Raw genomic sequence first — 23,673 nt, 5'->3', positions numbered from 1 at the left:
TATTCGATGTGATGTGATACTGTACTGTACGATACGATACAAGGCAATACGCTACAATATGATGCAATGCAATTTGATACACTTTATTGTTCCCTGAGGGATATTCGTCATGGACTCTATTGCTGCACACATTCAGATGCCGGTGTAAACCACAAACAACATAGTCAACACTGAGATTTTTTCAGTACAAAGGTGCAAGAAAATATCCCTTTGAAACCTGGACAAATTCACTTCTCATGACCGGCAGAATATCCTACAAAAGCCTATCAGTCAATATCAGTCAACATTCAATGGGATGTCAGTTTCCTACCTGCTGGAATGGGTTGGCGACGGTCTGGTTGCAGTACATGTAGTAATGAACTATATCTGTGGAGGACACAAACAGGCACACGGTTCAATACATCTCACTTTTACTTCTCTACAGTGTGCGTGTTCACGTGTTCACACTAGCACTCACCAGCTCCAATGACACTCTTTGTTTGGCTCAAGATGAACTTGTCAGGGCACTCACAGAAATCACTCGTGCCCTGAAACAAAAGAGGAGACATGTGCGAGAGCAGTCAGCAGACAACAACAATACAGCAGACAGGAATAAACAGTCCTTGAAATAATGAGGTTAAACCCAGATATTCTTAAATAAGCATTCAGAGAAGGAGCAAAGTGCTTTTCATAATATGTTAATTATTCAACATGTAGTTCGGAGCAAGTAACCTGATTGCACAAAATGTATTCAGGGAGTGCTAGTACTGAGTATAACAGCACTGGGACTTTCAGCTGAATATAACTCTACCATTGTCACATATTATTATTATATAATGGGTATTGTGAGGATCGTAGCAAAACTTTGTACTGTAAAGATAAACGTGTTACCACAAGTTATATTTGAATAAGACTTTGAAGGATTTGTATTGTGTATATGTATATCAGGCTTTCTCATCCTTGGGGTCCAGACCCCATGTGTGGTCGCATGGAATTTTGACATGGCTGAACAATAATGACGACTATATCATCCTCATTGTTTTGTTTTTGTCACATGGAAAAAAATAAGGATGATGGGCCGCTCCGATAATCCTCTTTATCACGTCTAGACAGAAACACTTCTCCAGTCTGTCAATCAGACACTTTCCCTCCACTGCCCCGCGCTAACAAGGAACCTGTCTGGGCAAAATAACAGAAAGTGAGCAGCGGCGGTCTCCTTCGAGCTGTGCTGTGCTGAATGTTAAACGTCTCCCGGGCTCAGGGCAAACACACACTGAGTGAAGTCAAACCATCTCTGAGGGGAGCGCTAATGAGCCCCACGCACATACGAGATAAAACAGGCCGGAATCTGCTCCTAACCCGAGCTAGTCTGTATGAAACGAGGGACACCAGGAGCTCTAACACACCAGGATCTCTTTGTTAGAATTCCTGATGGAAGTGCAGTGATTCTCTGAGAACGCACACCTCTGACTACCCGCTGTCTGTAATTAAGAGTTCTGCAACAGCATTGCATTTCATTATGCATTAATTCATTCTGATCTGAGGCTGTAATCTAACTGTCGCCTCCACACACACACATGCAATTTAAAGATTCCCCTGCAGACACACAAACATCTGCTCTCAGATATGCACATACAGTAAATATCCTACAAACACACTTGACTGCAGCCACACAAGCAGATCCTCAGACACCTCTACACACTAATTCAACACACTGGCGGTGAAGTTTGTGTTGGTTGTTTGGCATCGTTCTCATCTAAAAGGGGGACACAGTAGTCTGGCTGCAGTAACAAATATACAATCAAAAGTCCGACCCTCTGTGATTGCAGAAGGAGTGAGCCAGGTCTGACTGTGATTTTCACACATTGGCAGATTGCAGGAGCGAGTCTGGGCTGTAAGGGAAGGCTAAGTGGCTATCAAGCCGACAAGTTCCACAAAGGGTCTTTTTTTTTTATCTCAGCTCGGCTACAGACTGATGACTGGTCCTGTGTTTGCTCCAGTCTGTGGCTCCTGAGAGAAATGTCAGAGATGGACGACTTGTGTGTTTGTGTGAAGCATCGAGTCAAGAGTCTGAGTTGAAAATATTATCTGGAATAAATTGGAATTAAAGTCAAGTGAATGAGAGACTTGCTTCGGCTAAAGCAACAATCTTTCAGAAGCAATCCATGAAATGTAAAAGTACTGAAACTAGTTATAAGTCCATTAAATAATTGGTCCATTGGTAATTGGAACAAAAAAATATAAATATTTTCATGGATTAAGCTTTAAAGTAAACTGTCAGGTAAGTTAATTTATTCAATTTATTCCACTTCATCAAATGTATTGGTGGGGCTTTCTTCTATCCTCTTTTGTACAAAGATTTTGGTAGACATCATGATGTCACCCCGTGGTTTAAATGGTGGCTTAAAACCCGTTTTGAATGAGAGGTTTGATTCCAAAGAGAAGAAACATTAGCAACGATCCGCAATTCCCACATAGCCTGTGAACGCTGCGTTCCTTCAGTGCCACGTCTTTGCTCCATCTGACTGCACACACCCCGCCCCACTGGGTCCAATTTACAAATATATTTGTATATATATGTGAACCTATTTTGCAAACGCTGCTGTACAGGATTGCTGCAAACAAAGTTCTGTTGTGTTTTTATACAACGACAATAAAGATTCTATGTATCTATTTTGTTTCATTTTGAAAGTGACCAAATGCTCTTTTCGTTTTCCCTGTCTGACTTCCTGTCTTCGGTCGGTCTATTCTGTTCAGCTTGACGCGTGCTGGCAGAGAGCGCCGTCAACAATGGACTTGGTGTGTATTTGAAATGGAGCGGTGCTGTGTGGCACGTTTCAGAGGTGGACCGTGAAGGTGCTTCATGTGAGAACGGGAGCATTGACTGGAGTGGCAGCAAAGTTGCTACTTGCTGAGTTTAAACTATTTTTCAGACACACAAAGTGATTGAGAAAAAAAATGTCCTTGGGCATTTTTGTATATCAGCTGAGTATAGATTTAATGTAAAACACTTCAAACACCGACAGCCTAACAGGGTTTTGTTTTCAGAGGTATGAGATCTGTTATTTGGTATTCAGCACAGTGCAGACTGCACTGAGTCACAGAGCAGTACATTTATACACACACACACACACACACACCGGTGACTGTTTTAACCTTCACGCCATCAGATTATTACACACACTCCTGTCTCATTGCACCTGGCCAAAGTGCAAACAAATATCCACAAACAATCTGAGGCCCGTTCAGCTCGCATTAACACACAACTCAGAGGGAAAACGTTCATGAAATACATCTTTGTTCATAGCTTCTTTTTTTTTTGTTGTGTCGCTGCCTGAACAATCGTGACGCTCTGTGATGCTGTGCTCTGTTTGCTCACAGGTAGAGGAAAGGCCAAGTGGACGTTGACCAGACAGGTTACAGAACAGGTGGAAACAGATGCAATAGTATATTTTGTAATTCACACTGAGAAGATCCAATGAGAAGACTTATTTCTGTAAATCATTTGTTTGACATTTTCTGTCCTTATCTACCCCGTCACACAGCAGCTCACTCTGTAGGCTCTTGGGTTTCAGACCTGGTATTGACCGAAGTTTGGAAATTGGGAGTAGCTGCTGCCAAGTGCTCATGCCGGTCATTCATGTGTTCTCCTGCTCTGACTAGTGGATGTCCATATGATAACTTGTGTGCATGTGTGTGTGTGTACTCCTGACCCTCCATTATGTGTGGATAGCATCCTCAGTAACAGGGTGGAAAACCTGAATTTCCGCCTGGGGATTGATAAAGTATGTCTTCTTCTTCTTCTATTTCTTGTTAAATGTCTCCCTGTGGGTGAGGTTTCTATATTTCTAATCGTTCCATTGAGCAAGATCCAATTTTGAAAAGCTTTTTTTGAGCTATTTAACTGCATATAACAGTATATATACTCTCATTTAAGAAAGACATCTTGACAACAATCTGCAAAAAGTGGGGGGAAAACCATCAGTATGGATACTTATTGTCTCCAGTTGATTATTTCTAATGATTTTGATTTGTTGGTCCATCAAGTTCCCAATTTCCCCTCTGACAAATACCCGGGACATCAGAAATGGATGGCTGCTCGCCTAACGATTGATCGTTAAATCTTTGATGACCCCAAGACCTTTAGCAGATCTCGATTCCCAATTTTACACAAATATGAATAAATCTAATGAACAGACTAAGATGAAATGTGTTGGAAGCCTGCATGCTTCTTTAAGGGCCTCCCCTAGCCTGACCTCCCTTCTTAGTAATGACCAAGCATGCTGGTCTTGAAAATTGAAGCCGCTGGCAAAAGCCAAGGGATCCTCATTAGGTCCCATGTATACAGCAGAAATAAGCAAGTTTACAGCCTGGTTAACAAAAAAAAAAAAGATTTGGGTCTGGAGAGCTCATTAATTTATGGGGGCAAAACAAACTGTATGGGGATGGTGGGGTTGGGTGGTGGGCTCAGCTCCCCCCTTGTTGTCTGTTTCTAGATTCACCAAAAGTTAGGTTGGAGAAGGTGAGCGAATAATTCCAATATGGCAGCCACCACCATTCGACTCCCAATTGCCTCACCCTGAACAAATGAGTAACATCACTGAGAATATTTCCGTGTTGTATGAAACATTGATGCAGAGGAGAAGAAAAATGTGATTTTGTCAATCAGATTGCGTCTCCTGGTGTTTTCCTAGAAAGCTCACATTTCCTCCTGCACATAACATACTGTACCTCACAGTGCAGCAGGCACTTATTGAAGTGCAAATCATCTGTATGTTGTTTGTTCAAAGTTCTGTTTTGTGCAGCTCTTTGAACATCTGTGTGCTCGCAGGGGTTCTTTGCGACTGGATTTTCTTTTTCTGTGTGTCCTCGCTTCGGCATCAAAAGGAATCCCGAAGGAGTTCTCCCATGGATGGAGCACATGTAGACCACAGAGATCGGAGTCTTAGAAAAGGACACTTTACACCGGTAGATGAAAAGGGGGAAGATGAAACCAGAGTCTAATATTTTGTAACCGTTCGCCCCGCCTCCTACTGCTTTCCACCCGATGCTAATTAACTCCAACTTAAACTCACACACATGCGATCAATCCTCTACGGCCCCCCGAGTCAGAACACAACATCCAATAAGAAACCTGGAAAAAAAACAAACCCAGCCGCACTCGCCTGAGGCAGGTGAGTCAAACACTGGCGCTCCTCTATCCGATCATCATTCTTTGTTAAATATCTCTTTATTCCCCCATCTTGCTCAGTGTCACACACTACGTCATTTCAACACTTATTTGGCATATTTGTGTGTGTCACTGAGGTGATTCACACATTCTGCCTGATAGGCTTTAAAAAGCTGCAACTGAATTCATCATCATTTCTAATCCTCGTCACTGAATCAAGTTATTCCGTCTGAATAATCTCGCTGGTTGTGTGGATTTTGTTCTTTTGTTGGTCTATTTTTAGGAGCTTGTTGTTTGACAGCTATGATTGAAAGTGTACGAGGTGACAGAAAGAAAAATAAGGGCCTGTGTCCCGCAACACTGTCTGGCTGCACCAGCTAATGCAGCTCAGTATTATCAGCAGTCAGGGTCCTAAGCGCTAAAAACACCCTCAGTGTCAGCAGTTTTTCTGTCGCTATACGCTCACAGCACGCTGAGGTACAAATGGATAAAATCCAAGTTACCTAGAGACAGGCTGCTCAGCTCCACAGCTCACTTGTTTTCAATAAAAACTTCACTCCACAAGTGTTTTTTTAAACTCAACTGTATACCACGGTTTTCTTTTTATGGATGATTTTGACATAAAGAAGGAAAAAATCTGATAGCGTCAGGAGCCTGGCACCTGCCTTGTTGTTCAGTGAATAATCCCTGTGATGCTTCATTTGAAAGACTCCTCAAGACATCAGCTGGACAGCGGAGAGGGGCTCTAAGTGAGTAGAATTTGTGCAAACTGTAATGTAATGTCACTTCTCCCTCCCCAACCAATCAAAGTCAAGAATGTTCGGGACTTCTTTTATCAACTTTTATCAACAACAATGGCGGAAGAGAGACGAATGTGACTCGTCTTTTCAGGGGGGGAGCGATCTCCGGGTCAAGAGCTGCTGCTAATGCCAGGACACGTTTTACTTCTCATTTTTCATTTCATGTTTTCTTGGTGATATTTTCTCAAACTCAAACTAATAATAAGCAAACAGAGAAATTTAAGACCTGTTACGGACACTGACGAGGGAAGCGGAAAGGCCTTGAGCCAACTTTTGTAACCTAGCAACAGTAAACGCCAGTGAGAAGAGCTCTGGAGTTGAGGTCATGAAAAGCTGTAAGTGGACACAGGCCCTGAAGGATTGAAAAAAATTAGAATGGTCAGTGAGAACGAGCTAAAACCTTTTTAGATGACACTGCATTAATGTAAGGGCTCAAATATATTCTGCTTAGAATAAAAAATTATGTTGGGCTTATACTTAACTAAGGAAAATATGCTGAATAAGCAAATATAAAGCTAATGATTGCAATATTTTTGTGTGGATAGGCTCAATGTAAATGCAAGAAATTGCACAAACTGCACATTTTTAATGCATTATTTTCCACAGGCACATAGGTACATACGCAGCAGTGCATACTCATGTCCTCATGAAGACATTTCTCAAGCGCAGTGTGCGTGTAGTGAAAGCAATTTATCACCACTGACGGGGGAATGACAAGAATGGATTAGAGACCAGTTGATACTACAGTATGGTTGTTACTGGAGAAAAATGCGGTCAGTTAAAGTGTGAAGAAGAAGAAGAAGCCAAGCAGCTCACCACAGCAGTGGCCAGGTCGGCTCCCAGAGAGGTCCAGCTCAGGACCAGCGTCAGCACTCCAAACACCATCATCCTGCAGGGACACAGAGCAGCAGGTTCACAGGACGACAATAATCAATCATGAAATGAGGATGAACACAAAGCTCGACAACCACAGAACGATGGCTCGGTTGACGCTGGCCATCCATCCAAACGAATTAAAGCCTTTCATTTCAAACACAATGATTGATAATGTGCATCAGTTGTTCCATTCTAGAGTACTTTTTTTTTTTTTTTTTAAGAGTAATTTGAATTGATTATAAATCACATCATTAGAAAACTGGCAGAGAAACGTAGGTTCCTCATTTAAACTTGCAGTGCAAAAAAATGAGAAGTAAACAAGACACAAGGTCCTTTTTCAAAGTCTGGAGGGATGACTCCAACATTCATCAACCAAATGTTGCTGAGGGTGGGTTCCCCCCCCCCCCAACACTTAATCTGTGTTAAAAAACGCTCCTGCCAATAAAGCAATCAAACTGTATTGTAAACGTTTGCCAGCTGATCTTTAGACTGGCTCCAATAGTATCTGTGTTGAAATTCAAACCCCCCCTCCCACCCCTCCAGGACAAACCATCGGTCCTGGGTGGACAGGGCCTTCTTCGTTGCCGCTCCCACCCTCTGGAACTCACTCAAAAAAAAAAACATTAGAGACTCCCCCACACTCACTTCCTTCAAGAAATTCCCAAAAAACTTGCCTCCTCAACATCGCCTACAAACACTAACAATCTCATCCTCCTTCTTTTACTTTTCGTTGTATTGTTTTCGTCGTTTTGGTTTGTTTTTGTTGTTATTCATGTTAAGCTTCATTGAGAATTTAGAAAAGAGCTATGTAAGTCTAATTTGAATTATTAATTCTTATTTTCTTATGTATACTAATTTGATTTTCTTTTGTATAAGAATGTGCAATGGAAAAAAATACAATTGAATTTGATGTCAACTTTTAGGGTTTAGGGTGTAAACTTGTTGATTAGTATTAACCTCTTTCCAAACATCTGTGTGAGCGATGAGGAAGTACCAAACTGGGAATCACCATGAATGTAAAATCTGTGGTTAAACAAACAAGAAGTCACCCAATATTGGGTGATACTGTAATCCAATACTACATTGGATTACAGTACACCCCCCCGGGTGGACGACTGTTATGTGCACCCATGTGGAAAAATAAACATGTGGTTTTGTTTAACGGTTTGCTCCCACCCTGATGAGCTCATAGCGTCTGTAAATTGCATCAGAGATGTGTGAGGAAATGGGGAGAGATTTGGGTGATGAATTCTTGCATGCAGAGGTCTAATGATGGGCCTTTCTATGAGTGTACAAAAAGGACTGACGGAGATCAATACCCATTAAAAGATCAACTCTGGTCCTATCAAACGTCATCTCGTGTTGGGTAATATATCCAATAAACTCCTGCTGATTTGACATCAGTGGCACTTTTCCAATAGCCCGTGTACAGCGTATGTTTCATTATAATCTGCATGTCCAGGCCTTTTCATCACGCCATCTTTTCCCCCTCTCCTTTTTTTCTGGCTTATTCATTTCAACGTGCTAAGAGGATACTCTGCGCCGAACATTTTACCTCACAAGCCACCACTTGTCCTTTATCTTTTCAAAAAAAGAGAAAAATCCAGTTCTTCACTCTATCTCCCTCACCTCTCTCGCCCCCACTATCTCCTCTCTGCCTACTGCTTCCTTCTATATCAGCTCTTGTAGTCTGTCTCCTTCCCTCTCACAGATACGGAGCCCTCACAAGCCCTAGAACTTCACAGAAAGACGGATAGCAAAGAGAGCAAGGCATGCTGCACCGAGTCCTTGTCTGGGTTTATAATCAAGAAGAGCAGAACAGATGCAAATGTTGCTGCAGGTTCAGTGATGTTTACCACAACATCGTCTGCATACAATTTAACACAAAAAAATGTAAGTATAACTGGGAAATTGGACATTCATATAGAAATATGGGACCCATTTCTGTTTTAGTTATCCATTTCTTTTGTATTTGTACTTAATGTTTTCCCGAGGATCAAGACAATAAAATGGGGAAAAAATGGAAAAGCTTGAATATTTTCACCTTGTGAGGCTTCTAAAAATCCCCTCTCTGTTGTCGCTGGTCAACACTTGTGTCCTTCATAAGGCTGTGTTAAGGGGCACAAGCTCACATTGCTTTGGTCCTAAGCCAAAGAGTTTGGTCGCTACTGGCTCGTGTCCTCCAAGTCATGCCAATTTGACAGTTTGTGGTTTCAGGGTGTGTGACACTGGACTGTGTGTGCAAACTATGAGGCTGGTTTTATTCTCAGAGGCCTCCTCAGTGCCAGCAGGTCACATCCAAACCAAGCGAGACTGTTTTCAGTTTTGTGCTCTGGTGAGCAGGGGGGGACTCACTGAGCTATAAGGAGAAGCGGGAAATCGGGTGTAAACGTAACGCACAGCAACTCAAGTGAAATAAGCCGCTGAGGCCAATGAGCAGGGCAGATGACTCCGGCAAAGTATGAAGCCTAGTCAGTCTGAATTTAGTCAGTGTGGGAAGTGATTTTCTTACTAACTATGGAACTGGACTCTTAAGCATTTAACGGCTGTTTTAAACATGTATTAAAAAAGTTGCGCTAATATAGAATCAATATATGCACTTTTGATATTGTAACTCATGGAGTGCCATAATAATTCAGTTGTACTGTTTTGTTGCTCTTCAGTACGATGACAATTGTTTCTGTCAAATTAAACTATCTAAATTAAAGTGATGTGATCCTCAAAGCTGAAATACGGATATATGAACATGACAATTAGCTTATCACAAGAACTATATGTTGTTTCTAGTTGTAATTATGGCTTCTGTTCAAAAGTATGCCTTTAGTACATAGCTTTATTTTTCCGATACTCTGCTTTTTGTACCTATTGCCTTACTCCTTATTAATTTTTATTAATTTCATTCATATTTCTATTGATATTCCTGTATTTCCCACAGATGAATTGTGTGTTAAAGGAATTGTAACTTTCCAAAGTTCCCCCAGGGATAAATCAGTTATCTCTGATTCTTCAATGTGATTGTCAACTCAAAAAACATTGAGCTTTGAAGGTGAACTCCCTTCGATAACACCTCATTAAATTGTGCTTTTTGTGTCCTGAAGAAAAACAACTTTCTGATTGATTGTGTTTTTGAAGTGAAGAATTTCTTACACTGGGTTTAGTAATGAGGGTTTCAGTTCTTCAGCTGGTTTTCACCTTTTCTTCGCTTGACTTTTTGTGTGCTGACCACATAGTCACTAGAGCTAATTGTAAACTTGTGATATCACTCTTGAGCTTCTAGCAATCTCTTTACAGTGCTTTAGTTGAATAAAGCATCAAAGAGCCAGAGTTTTTTCTTGAGTTTTTGAAAATACACAACTTGCCATGTGCTGGATTTTAAGCAGGATGGAGGCCCCTTGTCTTTTATTCCTTTACTCAATAGGACAGATGAATGGAAGCAGGGAATATTGAAAGACGAGTGGGGATAACACTCAGCAAAGACACAAAGGTTGGAGTCAAACCTGAAGTGGTGCAACAAGGATTGTAGCCACTGTGCTCTATTAACCGATTTTAAGTCCTGATTTAATACATTTTAAAGAATGGTGTCATCTCCATACGTAAGGTTTCTGCACTGTATAATGTGCTGTTGTTGTATAAATACAGAACTACAAAGACCTGAGTACACTTCCCTGTGGAACACCATAAATACACAGGTCTAGGTTTGCCAAGCAAAGTTTGAAGTTAAATCGTCATCTCATTGTATTATTCCACGTTTTGTGTTTTTTTTTCTTTTTCTGATGAACAAAATCATTTTTTAGTCAGTTTTACTGTATTTTGCAAGTCACACAAGCTGCAATCTAGCTACCTACAGCTGTATAAACCAAAAATAAACAGATTTTGCTATGATGTCATTGTATTAAACTACATCATCATGCCCATTTGTTCATGCTTGGAAAGGCCTGTCAGCAAGATGAGACACGGAAAACTTTAACTTTAAGATGCTTGTTTGTTGAATGGAGGTCAGAACAGATGTTTGTTTCAATTACCACACTGAAATGCTTTCACTGCGCACAACCTTCAAAATGGCAATTTGACTTGGGCTTGTATAGCCATTCTGGTTAAAGGGGAAACAATTAAACTTGTCTGAAAACAGGTATGCTATATTGTTACATTCCAAGTTATTCCTTTTGCTGATATAGTCCTTACATCTTTCCCTTGACGCTCTGAAAAAAACTGTGTTTCTGTTGTTAACCATTATTGAAAGGTTTCGTTCTGGTTTATCATTGAACAGTGAGAATTTCTACCAAGTGGTTCCTTTAAGCATTTTCTCCAATTCTATTTTAATAATGCTGTGATTTTTTTGGGTAGAATATTAGCACATCCTGCTCACTTGAATTGCTTGCATGATACCGTAAAGAAGATTTATTATGTACTAATGTTTGAAACCTCAGTTTCTGACATATTTGCCACCCCACCACAAAAAAGAGTATGGAGAATGGATTTATGATGTTCAGAGCATAAACAAATTGACAAAAGAGATCAGCACTAACATTCCCCTGCAGGAACAGAAAACAGACTGAAGAAAAATCCAAATAAAAACAGCTGACAGCAAGGTCTATGGATGTGTCTGCTTTTCTCACATGTGGGCGTATCTTCTTGTCAGAGCTGTAACTGCATGTCATGCTAACACACGGCAAGCCAGATATAAACACCAGAAAAAGTCAGCAGGCCCCCAGAGTGTAATCTGCTCCCGAAAGCCTTCAACCACTTCCACTCTACTGGAAGGGAGCGCGCTTTGGGAGTGCAAACACTGTTGACACTGACTCATCTTGTGTGAGCAGAGTGGTGGGAGGCTGAAGAGGGGGGCTGGTTTGTGGTTAGTAGGGCAAGTTTAGCACTGCTCACACCCCAAAACTGACTGATTACGAGAGACATGAAGGCTGCATGAATGGAGGCCTGAGTGGATGACATGCTTTGTGAACGATCCTTTGCAGCAGGAAGAGAGGAAGCAAAGAAATAACAAAACATCACATTCCAGTGGACACAGAGACACTTAAGCTAAATATACCGTTGGAGATTAGAAAGCGGAATCATTGAATATGATAATAAACCTTTATATTTATTATTTTTGTGCTTAGATGGATCTATATATTTTAAGTAAAGTGCTATACTTTATAGATTTGTTTGCAATGTTTCAGTCATATCATCTCACAGTTTAACGTAATGATGTTTAGGAGTGTTTTATCCCGTAAGACCTTATATCTGCTCAGCGTATTTTTATGCTTGCATTGCCCATGACCTCAATTTCACAGCGCTTCTCACCAGCACTTACTGTTGCTAGGTTACAAAGTGTGGTGGTACTTCCACCTTCCTTCGAATTGACAGTTAGGTCATTTATACTGTTCTGTATGCTTCATATTTTGTTTTACTCAAGACAATTTTACAAAGTGAATGTAAAAAAAAGAGGGAAAGTACTTGTGACCTGACATTAGCAGCAGCTCTAGACCCTGACATTGTACCCTTGAAAAAAGTGTCTGTATGCATGAGATAAAAAAGTTGATAAGTATCTCCTCTGCCGTTTTTGTTGATTAAGTTGTTAAAGGGATTTCCCGCCCATTCTTGATTGATTTTCAATTAGACTGTAGGAGGAAAGGGATATTGGCGAGTGCATCGGTGTTCCAAAAAGCTGAACTATTTTCGACTGACAGCAATGTGAGTGCAGCGACAAAAATAACTGAATCTGAAGGAGCTTTTCCGCTGTGGATGATGATAGCTGAAAAAGCTGCATTGGTTTTATACAGAAAATAGGAGCTGTACAAAACATTTTAAAATATCGCAAAGTATATGAATCAGGTTACTGTTTCCCATCTAGAAGAAATTGTGTACGTTTTCAAAGTTTGCATCTATTTCTGTGTAAAAAAAAAAAAGTATTATATCTAATATTTCTCAGATGTTATATTTGTTAAATTTAATTCTACCCTTCACATGAAGCTATTTCTTTTTTTTAAACATTCTTTCTGGTCACTCATAAAAGGTCAAATCAATAAAACATTGATCCTAAAAAAAGGTCTTGAAACACAAAGCTGAATAATTTATGACCTTCTACACAAGGGCCCTGAGAGGCAGTACATTGTGTCCGTTATCAAATCTCATTCTTGTCTGTGACCATTTGAAGCAGGTCAAGTGTTAAACTGGAATAACAATCTCCAGGAAGTTATATTGCAGATAACATCAAATGTCTGCGCTCCCATCTCTCCACGGCTCTCCGATCCAATTTGTAGAGCAAAGCTATCGAGACGGCAACACTGTGAGCGAGACCAGCCCACCGCTGGCAGTGCTATGGGCAAATGGTGAAATACAACAGGGCTAGCAGGGCAGTGTTTGTACAAGGACTTGTTCACAAGCAATTTCCCATGGGAAGAAAAACAAATCCCGCCTGCAGCACTCTCAGTAATACCAACTTGTACAAATTCATCTCATGTTAAAAGGAGTATTTTTTGCAGTTATGTGAAAAAAACAGAAAGGATAGATTTGGATTATTATGACAGGTAGGAGGTAGAAATTCCAATATTTTCAGTTTCTTAAATGGAGTTGTGTTTATACCTACACAAAAAATGTATCTGGAAGAAACTAAAAAAAGATAGAAATGTGATCCACTCATGAGAAGGAAAAATTAATAATGCAGTGTTTGATTTGTGCACATTTAGTCTTTTATTCTAACATCTGGACAAATGGAATCTGCAGCAGCTGTTGCAGCATGAATGTGCCACAAATGAAATGAATGCATTTTGTTTTGATGTTGTCTCCCACTTAGATGTGATTTACTTAAGTGTGCTAATCTGCTCTCATATATTCTGCCCCTGGCTTTTCACTCTCCTTCTGTTGTGCAGGATAGAAAGAAATCACACAAATAAAATGGAACAGATTGCATCTCCTCTTTGTAAACAAACACACTGCTCTTGTCTCTGGAAATACTTTTAGCGTTAGAGGGCGAATAAGACTCACGTGGTGAGAAGCCAGCGAGACTGCTTGGCCAGCCCCAGACAGGCCAGCAGGCAGATGATGAGGTCCACGATGAGGAGCAGTAGGTACATGAGCCACCTGCAAACAAACACAGACGGATATAGTTCAGCTGTTACAATTTTGTTAAACACATGCATGGACATTTTTTTTTTCAATTAATGATCTCTCAATCAAAACAACAATTAAGGACATAACTTTATGATGTCTTGAAGTGAAGTGAGACCATGGGACTTGTTTATCTGTAATATTTAATAACCACCATCACTGACAGAAATCATGTTCATCCGTTATGTTAGTTGTGTATTCAATTATGTTCTTGTTGAGATTTGTCATTTATTAGAGTACAACCTCCCTTTTTTTGCATAGCTACCATCTTGTGTTTTCTTCGTAATACAGGTGACGAATACTTCTTTTAAATTATGTTTTTGGTTTTGAGGATCTTTGTTGGAAACATTAAGATAGTTTATGTATAGGTCAAGTTGTTTTCAGACATTTGACTTGGGAAATGTTGCCTGTAACACATTTAAAAAGGATATTCCTGTTAGCCTATGTGAAAACAGGTAGCTCTTGTCTTCGTACCCATCATTAACTCTCTGTAACCATTTTCTTAATCTCTCCTCAAAAGAGCCTTTAAAACAGTCATAGTTTATCAACTGTGCTCATGCTAGCTAGCTAACTAGCTAACTCTAACATAAGCTGCTACATTTAGCATGCTTCGCTAACTAGCTTACATATAACCTAGCATCATTTCAAAAGTCTTGTTTCTTTGCAACACATGCATGGTGGTTTAAGAGTTAAGACCAACATTAGTAGCTATGACCAGCTTTTTATTAGCCTATGTGTAAATTGTATGTGTAAATGTACTTGGCAATAAAACCCGAAAACCTTTGACATGACAATTATCACTTGTCTAAAACAAATGGGGGCATGAAAGGGAAAGTGTTGTGCTCATTTCTAACTCAAAAGACAGTTATCTGAGATTCTTCTGTGGTTCTGTAACACCAAAGTTAGCTTATGAAGCTATAGTTAATGTTAGCTAACTTAACTGTCTAGCTACTGATAATGTCACCCATTACTGATAGCTGTGGCTTTAGCAAGGAAGTTTGACAGTAATTAGGTAAAAATGTGAACCCTGGTTTCATCTAAAAATTCAAGGACCTATTGTTTTAAGAACTTGTGCAGAGTTGTGAGGGGTAATTTTCACCAGGGTTAGGCCACTGTAACCTTTAAATCTATGGGTCATGCGAGAACAAAACAATACTTGACCGGCATAGCAACAGAAAAGGATTAAACTTAGCACAGGGTCCATTACACGACTGAGTACAATCTTACTAGTGAGGAAAAATAACTTTGGCTGGATTTTAAGTCCTTTGAGCCCGTTGACTGGAGAAATATCACTCAGAGAAAACAAGTTGGAACCAGAAACCTGGAGAGGAGAGTGTCCCACTTATTTTCATCTTAAAACAAAATAGCTGTTTTCTGACGTGTGTGTGTGTGTGTGTGTGTGTGTGTGTGTGTGTGTGTGTGTGTGTGTATGTGTGTGTGTTGCTCGAGGGTACACTCCTGTCCGGTATTGCCTTGGTCAGTGTGTCCATCTGTTATGTGAGTGGTGGTCAGTCTTTGACCAGACAAAGAAAGCCTGTCCAGATGGTGACCAATGAATGGACTCCAATCCATATGGCTGAATGTCTTTTGTTTCGACCGTTTCATCACCTTCTCACTTATATCGATCTATATCTCATAAAAGTCGTTCTCTCTTTTTTTGTCGTCAGACCTCTTTTTTTTTTTTTCCACCCAACTGGGTTTTCATCACTCTTCATCTTCTTTCCCACATCTCCCTCATCTTTCTGTCTTTCTCTTTTTTTTACCCCTCCGCTTTTTTCTCTCTCTTTCATCTCCCTCCCCTCGGTCTCTTTGCCTTCAGCCCTCTTTCCCCTGCCTTGCCCTCCCCTCCCTCACCACCTCCTCCTTAATGTTTCTTCCTCGTTTCATCTTTCCCCCTCTTGGCACGGTATGGTACAAGATGCAGGGACATCAACATGCACACGGAGGCTCTGGGGTGACACTGCCACCGTGTTTGTCTGTGTTATCTTAATGCAATTAGAGTCAAACTGAGTGCAGAATAGAGACATGTAGAGATGAGGGCGGTTGGATTTATGTATAATAGAAAAGTACATGTCCTCAAGAGCTTGTGTCTGTGATAGTGGGAAGCAGTTCCTAATGGGCTTGCTTCAGTTTAAAGGTTCATAATGACCCTTTAGTCAACCTCCTCAGAGAAAGGTCGAGATCACAGTCATCTAAAAATGCAGACATTGAAGTTTATCGTACATTGTTTTGAACAATTAGTATTCTGTTGCAGCAGTTTTTCAATAACTTTTTTTTCTAAAAGCTAAAATCTCAAGGGTGGTTTATCCATAGTTTAAGTGAAATGACAGCAAATGCAAATTTACCCTTGGTACCATATCTCAACAGACAAAAGTTTCATATTTTTTAATAAAGTTGGAGATGTGGAGAGTCCAAAACCCGAAATCAAATGCAGATCTGTGACATACCCTTGGCTTGCACATTTGAATTGGTTTCAGTCCAAAACTGAAAAGTGAACTAGTGTTAATATTAAAAACAGAAAATGGATAGTGTCAAAAGTAGAACCGATACAGGACTTATTGGACCCATGAGACCATTATTTCAGAGGAAAATTCATAATTACCAAAAAAGCAAAATAATACAGTGTGTAATTTGCACCAAAGTTCCTCACAGGGCTCAAAGTTCCTAACTCGTAATGCAGATGATGCTGAAACTAAGTTTCGTTAACATTGGTGTTGGTGTTGCTTTGCTGGGCAAACTACATGATTTCTCCATTTCTGAATAACACTAAGGCAGGGTACACACTATAAACTACTAAGGCTGATTTTAGGGGCAATTCTCCTGTTCCGACAATCCGGTGCAAACACCTTATTGTTCAATGCTTCTAAAGGTTATCTTGCTAAAATTTCCTGTGGTGTGAGGTACGTCAAGAGTGCTCCAATCTGCTTGGATGAATGGTGCTGCACTGACTTCAAATTGTAAATACATGTTCAATATTACATATTGTCTCATGTGGGGTGAATGTGATTTTCAAATCTGTTAGGTTTTTTAAATACAAATATGCCGATATCAGTATATCTGTTAATGGCTCATATCTGTTGATGATATCTGCTACCATGTCATGCTCTGTCAAGAGTCGAATTTTTGGCTTTTTGGCTGAGGGAAGGGAGTGTGGCACTATTGTGATTCAGTAGAGTAACACACAAGTAATACTGTGGGCAGGCTTGAAGAGTAAAATGACATTTTCTGTGATGAGTTTTTGATGATGCACAATGCAGACAGAACAACACTAAGCCTTCGATAAGTCAAATTGAAAGCATGCACAAACAGACCCACACACTAAACCACACACACAAACTATTTATTGGAGGGTGACAAGTGATAACAAGTCCATTAACAGCTTCCAATATCTGGCTGTCTGCTCTCAGTCTGCCTACTTCATTAGTGCTGAGCTATGAGGTATTGAATTATCGGCGGAGCGGAGGAGTCCCATTACAGATCAATGAAAACACACCAGCCCGTCTGTAACTGCAGACTGAGAAAGACTCGTCAAACCTACTCAAGGACAAATTGACAAAGGGCCTTGTTCTGCTCTATGATGCTAAGAATAGAAGTTTGATGATAATGAGACGATAAGAAGTCTCAACCCACTGTAGTTAAGATGGTTGTTTCAGTGTTGATGCAACTATTGCTAATGATTTAATCGGATAGTCCTATTTTTCAAAGTCTGCTGTGGACTTCTTTTTTTTTTTTTTTTTTTTTACACAAGTGGATGATGTACACAAGCAACAACATTACCTCACCTCATCCTGTTAAATACCATGTGATATATTGAGGTCATTATGTGGTGGATTTAACTACCTGCAAACAAATTATCTACTGAACGGGAAGCTCAATTAAAGAATTATTCAGTGACTGCAGCTACAAAACAAACATGATACTGAAGATACCTTGGCATTTCTAAGAAGAAGCAAACATTTTGCAGTGTTCTGTATGTTATAAAAATTGTATTCATCAGTCCTCGTTAGCCAGCATCAATATTTTACTGTGAAGACTCTCTCCTCCAAAACAAACTCCATAAACCACAGATGGCTCTGCATGAAGATGGGTCTTGTTCTCATGGTATAAATAACTGTGCTTATGAAAATGTTCTCGTCTGATTTGCATTTAGAAATGCCTGTCTACATTTTTGCCTCCCACAAAATTGTGAATGCTCTACATCATTGAGCATATTCATGGCAACAGCAAACAGATTTTAAAATTTGAGAGAAAATCGCATATTCTGTCCTCTCAGCTCTTGCTGGGTTCCATTCTAAGCATCCTCTCATTAATCCATCAGTGTTGCATCATAGCATTGGCATAATAACCGCCCAGCACTGTACAAGAACAACACATGTTTATTCTGTCTCTCACCTGTAGTACTCTACTTGTGCTGTTTGATCAGCGATGGCTGCCAGGTCCACTTTAGCGTCCTCCCAGTCGGGCAGCCCCAGCAGCTGCTTGATCACGTTGTCCGCCATCTGCTGCATGAACTGCAGGGTCTGCACGTAGTCGCCCCGCGTGGCAAAGATCTCGTCCAACCTCGCGAGGTGCATCTGCAGGCCGCTCTTCATGCTGCCCATGGTGCCAGTCACCTGGAGGGCACAAGAGGAAGAGGAAGGTAGAGGGTGAGATGAATTTATGAATGTACAAATACTGCTGCAGGTATGACTAGAATATCAACCACAAATGTCAGCGAAGAAGTTTGGAATCGTTGTGGAAATAATAAGAGGGAGTGCCGGAAAGAAATCAAGAAAAGACAGCAACTCATAAACTACTTCATGGAATGTCATCACATTTAGTAGACGTCCATAGTTCCCAGAGGATGTATCCTTCTGAGTTTAGTGATTGCATCATCGGGTAAAAACTTGTCCAATACTGCAGTTGTTCTGATACCACCAGTATTGGTATTGGACTCCTTTACAGCCTCAAATGCAGCACAAGGTATCGCCAAGTATACTCTTTCAATGCTCTGTCAAAACCATGACAAACTAGTCCCAAAAAATCAATAGGTTTCAAGTTTGTCCCGTGATCATGAGTCAAAACAGAATGGTACTAGAGTATCACATTGGTGAAGGCCAGCAAAATGTCGCCAATAAGGGTTTTTCCACCAATGAGGCGACGCATGCGAGCGAGTTCAGGCAGACGACTCAAGCTGCACTGATTCCACACTGACCTGTTCATTCCCCACCATCACCTCTTAATTGACAGTCTATTAAAACTGCAAGGTATCCGGCCTCTCCCACCGCTCCGTCATTGCCAGCTCTGCCCTTAATTAAGTACTGCTTTTGCTTTTCAGCTCCACCACCACTCCAGCATCCACCTGTCTGGCCACCTGATGGAGATTTCATTTATTATCTCGTCCCCTTTTAAATTTCTGCATGTCAAATTAAACAGCGAATCAGCTGAATCATGTACTGTATATTTTTTTTGTAATTTCACTACTAATTTCGGGTTACTCAAGATCAGCCATGACTGAAGTCTAGGTATCCAAATGGATTCCAGGAGAGGAAAACGGGCATAGGATGATAACCAATTACCTGCAAAACTAATGACTGCCATCTGCTACAGCTTTGTTACATCGTTCATTGTTTCGAGCACATTTTAGCATTTTCACATGCCAATCTAAAACAGCTGACGTGCTTTGTCCAACACAAGCCTCAAGGGGTTGAGTACGTTTCTGTTTTCCAGACACGTATGCCTGTAAGCTCCGGGAACTAGTTTAAAGAGAAAATGTTTTTGTACTCAACATTTTCCCACTAAAATATCCGAGAATTACCTTGGAGTGAAACGCAGTGCAGAATTCTGCTCATGTGTTTTGTGCTTTTGGTTGACTGCTCTGCCTGAGAAGCTGTCCCCCAGAAAAAGGTGTCCAGAGGTGATATTAACACGAGGCTGGTCTGTGCTGCCAATCAGCAGCAGAGTTGAGACAGGGGACAGTGTGGGAGAACTTGACTACAGCGAGTGGGTGTTGGCGAAGAGGGTCCATTTTTGAGCAAACAGTTCAACTTGGAAAACATCCAAAACTCAAGAGCCTGGAGGTGAAATAGTAGGTTTGCTCTTGCTGGAGTTATTCATTTCATCGCTGCTGCTTATTTTTTTTGTGTGTGTGTGTGTGTGTGACTTTTATCCAAATTGATACCTCGCTAATGAATCGGAGAGTTTGTTTACTCGTTTAAGCCATGTAATCACATAGCGAGTAATCCAGTCCCTGGAGGAAAGATTGGGGTTCTCTAAGGCAGACAAAAGAATACAGGCATTTATTTTTACACATCACATTTTTTTTACCTTGTCGGCAAAACACAGCAAGATCAGATTATATGTTCGGAGTGTACCTCTGCTGTATGGGCTCTAACCATTTCCTTTGCTGAATTACTCGGTCGTTTTTTCCTGAAGGGAGACGTTGTTTACAAGGGAATGTCATTCGCTGAGATGTCCTGCTATTTGATGATCAAACAGGCTAATTAATGCTTTCATTCAGCTCTGGGTACTTGGCATTCACAGGAGAGAAAACTCATATTGTTGTTGTGTTTGTCAGGGATTGGGTTTGCTGACGCTGAGGCAAGGAGAGGTTGGGGATGGGGTGGGGGGGAGTAATTAGTCGGGTTTGCATTCAATGTGCAGCACACAACAAACGGCCCACGAGTAAGCCTGAGAGTCTATACAGCCTCTGGAGCGCTATTCTTGGGAACAAATGTCCTTGAGCTAGCGTCACAGTGCCAAGACGCTCAAAGTGACAATGCTTAAGTTGGATGTTATTGTTAAGCAAGAAATATTTATCAGGTCCTGCTTTTAAGTTTAGTCTGTTAGCATCCACATGTTGCTAATCAGCCCTTTATAAGAAGGAAACTTTGATAGGAATTCCACTTTGGTTTGCAACTAATTTTGGACCCTGGGTACAAATATATTTAAATAAATGTAATGTTTTCCCACTCCTAGTGTTCAGATATTGGACAGTAAACAAACTTTGAACAGGGGGGCTTGCATGTCAAAGGCACATTTGCGTTCTAATATGCATCCCCTCTGCGTATGGTCTGGTCGTGGTGGAGTGTATACATGTTTTATAGGGGCTTTAGAGAGCTTAATTCAAGTGTTGAAATGAACTATAATGGTCTCCACTATCAGAATCACATGAGGAACCTACACAGAGTGACTTGTATATTTTTAAAGAAAACAATAGAACCTTACAAAAGCCTCCACTGAGCTCACAGGCCTGCGGTGCTCTGTAGTTTGCTATCTGATCACTCAGTCACTCTCACACTGAGAAGATGAAATCACAGATGAGAAATGCAGGCTCGTATCTGATATTTGCCTCCCGTGTGAGAATCTTATCTGAAAATGCCTAGGGAGACATCCAGTCCTGCTAATCTCTCCTCGTCCTCGCCTTGGTCTGATCCACATCGTGTAAGTGATCTGCACAGATCAAGAAGATACCGTTCCCAGTCGCAGTCTTCCCCGTCTTTATCTCAAGTCTGATGTTTTGAGGCCATGGAGAAGCATTCTCTGCCTTATATATATATTTTTTTTCTGAACAAGCAGTTGAATGGGTTTTTGCATGCGGATGTTTTACAGTGGGATATTCTTTTCTTCATGCCAGAGGGTAATAAACAAACAAAAACCATGAGAAATCATGAAAAATTACTATTGTGACAAATGACAAGAAGCCCTGGGCTGAAAACATGACAGAGTTGTCAAATATCAAATGTGTATTCCAGCTTAAGGAAAGGGTACAACATATATATCAACGGGCATTATGTAAAGGTTCTGGTTTACACGAGCATGCATTCATTTGTAGGCAGTGTGGGAGTTGGTAAAGTCATTTAGTCTCCCATCTTTCTCCTTGCCTCATTGGCTCCATTATAAAATGATACAAATCTTATCTATAATTACACATACAAATTTGGGATTCATTAATTCTGTCATTCACAGAGGCTTAAAAATAATGCCAATGCATAAAAAAAGACCTTAGTACTGGAATGATACATGAGAACCAATTGATTTACTATAAAAATGACATTGTAATTCACATCAGACCATATACTTCTTCTCACAGTTAATACTGCTGGACAAGGATATGAGTCTTTGGTATCTTTTTTCTGAAAGTCTTGCCCGGGAGATTATAATACTGTCTCTCAGGCTCTAGAGAATACAAAGTTTCACATCCTTCTCTGAAATTGGAGCCATTTGGGATCTGTGACATCGCCTTGGGGGGAAATGGTGATGTTTAAAAGATGAATTTGGGCGCACGAAACAGAGATGCAAGCCTCCTAGACAGTGTCTATCTCCGAGTTGGAACATGAAACAGCTTGCCAGAGTTTCAGAAAGTTGTGATTCAATATCAGCTGTGCCAGATAACTGAACCTAATTTGGGATCTGCTAAATAGCTTATAAAAGACCAGTAAAGTCAACTGAACTCTCATCCATGAAGCAACCTCCAGTGTTGAAAGATGAAGCCAAAGCAGCAGCGCAAAAACTTTATTTCGTCAATCGTCCACTGGAGGCTGGCTGAGGAACCAACAGTCGGTCCTAAATTACAGCCTGGATACAAAAAACATTTTTTTGTCTCTATAGCTCATTTTATCATTGTTACCGGGGTTGGCTTTGGTTATATTTAGGCTAAGAGTAATTCATATATTTGCATAATTAGGGGCTTAGCTGAGTGGACTAACAGGTGGGCACATTGTAGCTGTTTGCCAAGCTTAAAGCTCACCTCAGGTTCACCGCTTTGCCTGTTTCTATTGGTCCAAAGTTAGGTGAAGATCTAATTTCCAATATGGCGTCCACCATCTTTCAGCTTCAAAATGCCTCATCAGAAACCAAAGGGTGATGTTCCTGAGGCGACACCCATGTTTCATATAGTCTGTTAGCTGTGGTTGCAGCAGACTTATCACTTAACAAGTTAATTGGGGCTCATTTTAACGGTTCAGCAAGCATCCAATAATCACTTTCACACTACTCTGTACTGTTCTGGTCATTTCTTCATGACTGATGACCAGAGTGCATCTGTCAAAGTATAACAAAGGTTTGGACATAGGATTAAACTTCTTTTCCTGGTCTTAGTCCTTGTCCGTGTTTGATGGTGGAAAGCCTTTCCATAATTAAAATTGAATGTGGGAGCTAGAGCGTGAAATGGAACATGGATCTGAAGTGCCTCGGCCGCTTATTCACCGCCAAAGATAGAGACCATCTTCAACGCTGTGTAATGAAGCTCAGCAGAACATCTCTTTAAAAATATATTATTTCCCCTCTTCTTTTTTCTCTCTTGACTTTTTGATTCCCACAGAACTTTTTTTTTTTTTTTTTTTTTTTACTGCAGATGGACTTACAGGTGTTAATGGGTTTGTTGATGAAACCCATGGTCATCCATAAATCAAGACCTTTGGAAATCCGACCGCCCACACAGAGAAGATAGTTAACCAAAGGAAGGAAGTGGTACTCTAAAAAAATGGTTTACTGTGAGTACAGTAGTTCACAACCAGATGAGAGCCATTCACAGAGGTCATACTGAGGTAGAGGAAACGGAAAGTGGTTGATGACCTCAGGCCAAATGTAAGTAGTACTTTTCCTTCACCTTAACAAGGCTGTCCATCTAGCTGTGTTAGAAAGTGAGGAAGTCAGCAGGAATGACCATTTCATTGCATTGCGTTTTCCAGAACAGATGCTTCAGCACACATTCAAATGTCAAAGAGGTTTGTAGCCAGTGAAAGACTCAATGAGTGCTTTGTT

At 40.6% G+C, this 23,673-nt stretch overlaps 1 protein-coding gene across 2 annotated transcripts in view; it reads right to left on the bottom strand.

The window, feature by feature from the left end:
* Window positions 1-23,673, bottom strand: part of ttyh2 (tweety family member 2) — a 70,292-nt gene that overhangs the window by 11,531 nt on the left and 35,088 nt on the right. For both annotated transcript variants that reach the window (XM_061028022.1, XM_061028023.1), the window contains exons 4-8: window positions 18,322-18,542; window positions 13,807-13,902; window positions 6,766-6,838; window positions 458-527; window positions 311-366 (exon numbers count right to left, since the gene is read on the bottom strand). In XM_061028022.1, coding sequence (XP_060884005.1) covers window positions 311-366; window positions 458-527; window positions 6,766-6,838; window positions 13,807-13,902; window positions 18,322-18,542 — 516 coding nt within the window. The remainder of the gene's footprint in view (window positions 1-310; window positions 367-457; window positions 528-6,765; window positions 6,839-13,806; window positions 13,903-18,321; window positions 18,543-23,673) is intronic.

Source organism: Labrus mixtus, chromosome 21 (assembly GCF_963584025.1).
Source record: "Labrus mixtus chromosome 21, fLabMix1.1, whole genome shotgun sequence".
In the NCBI taxonomy this organism is placed as follows: Eukaryota; Metazoa; Chordata; class Actinopteri; order Labriformes; family Labridae; genus Labrus; species Labrus mixtus.
Note: the sequence above shows the minus strand (reverse complement) of the source record. Positions and strands in the feature narration are given on the sequence as shown.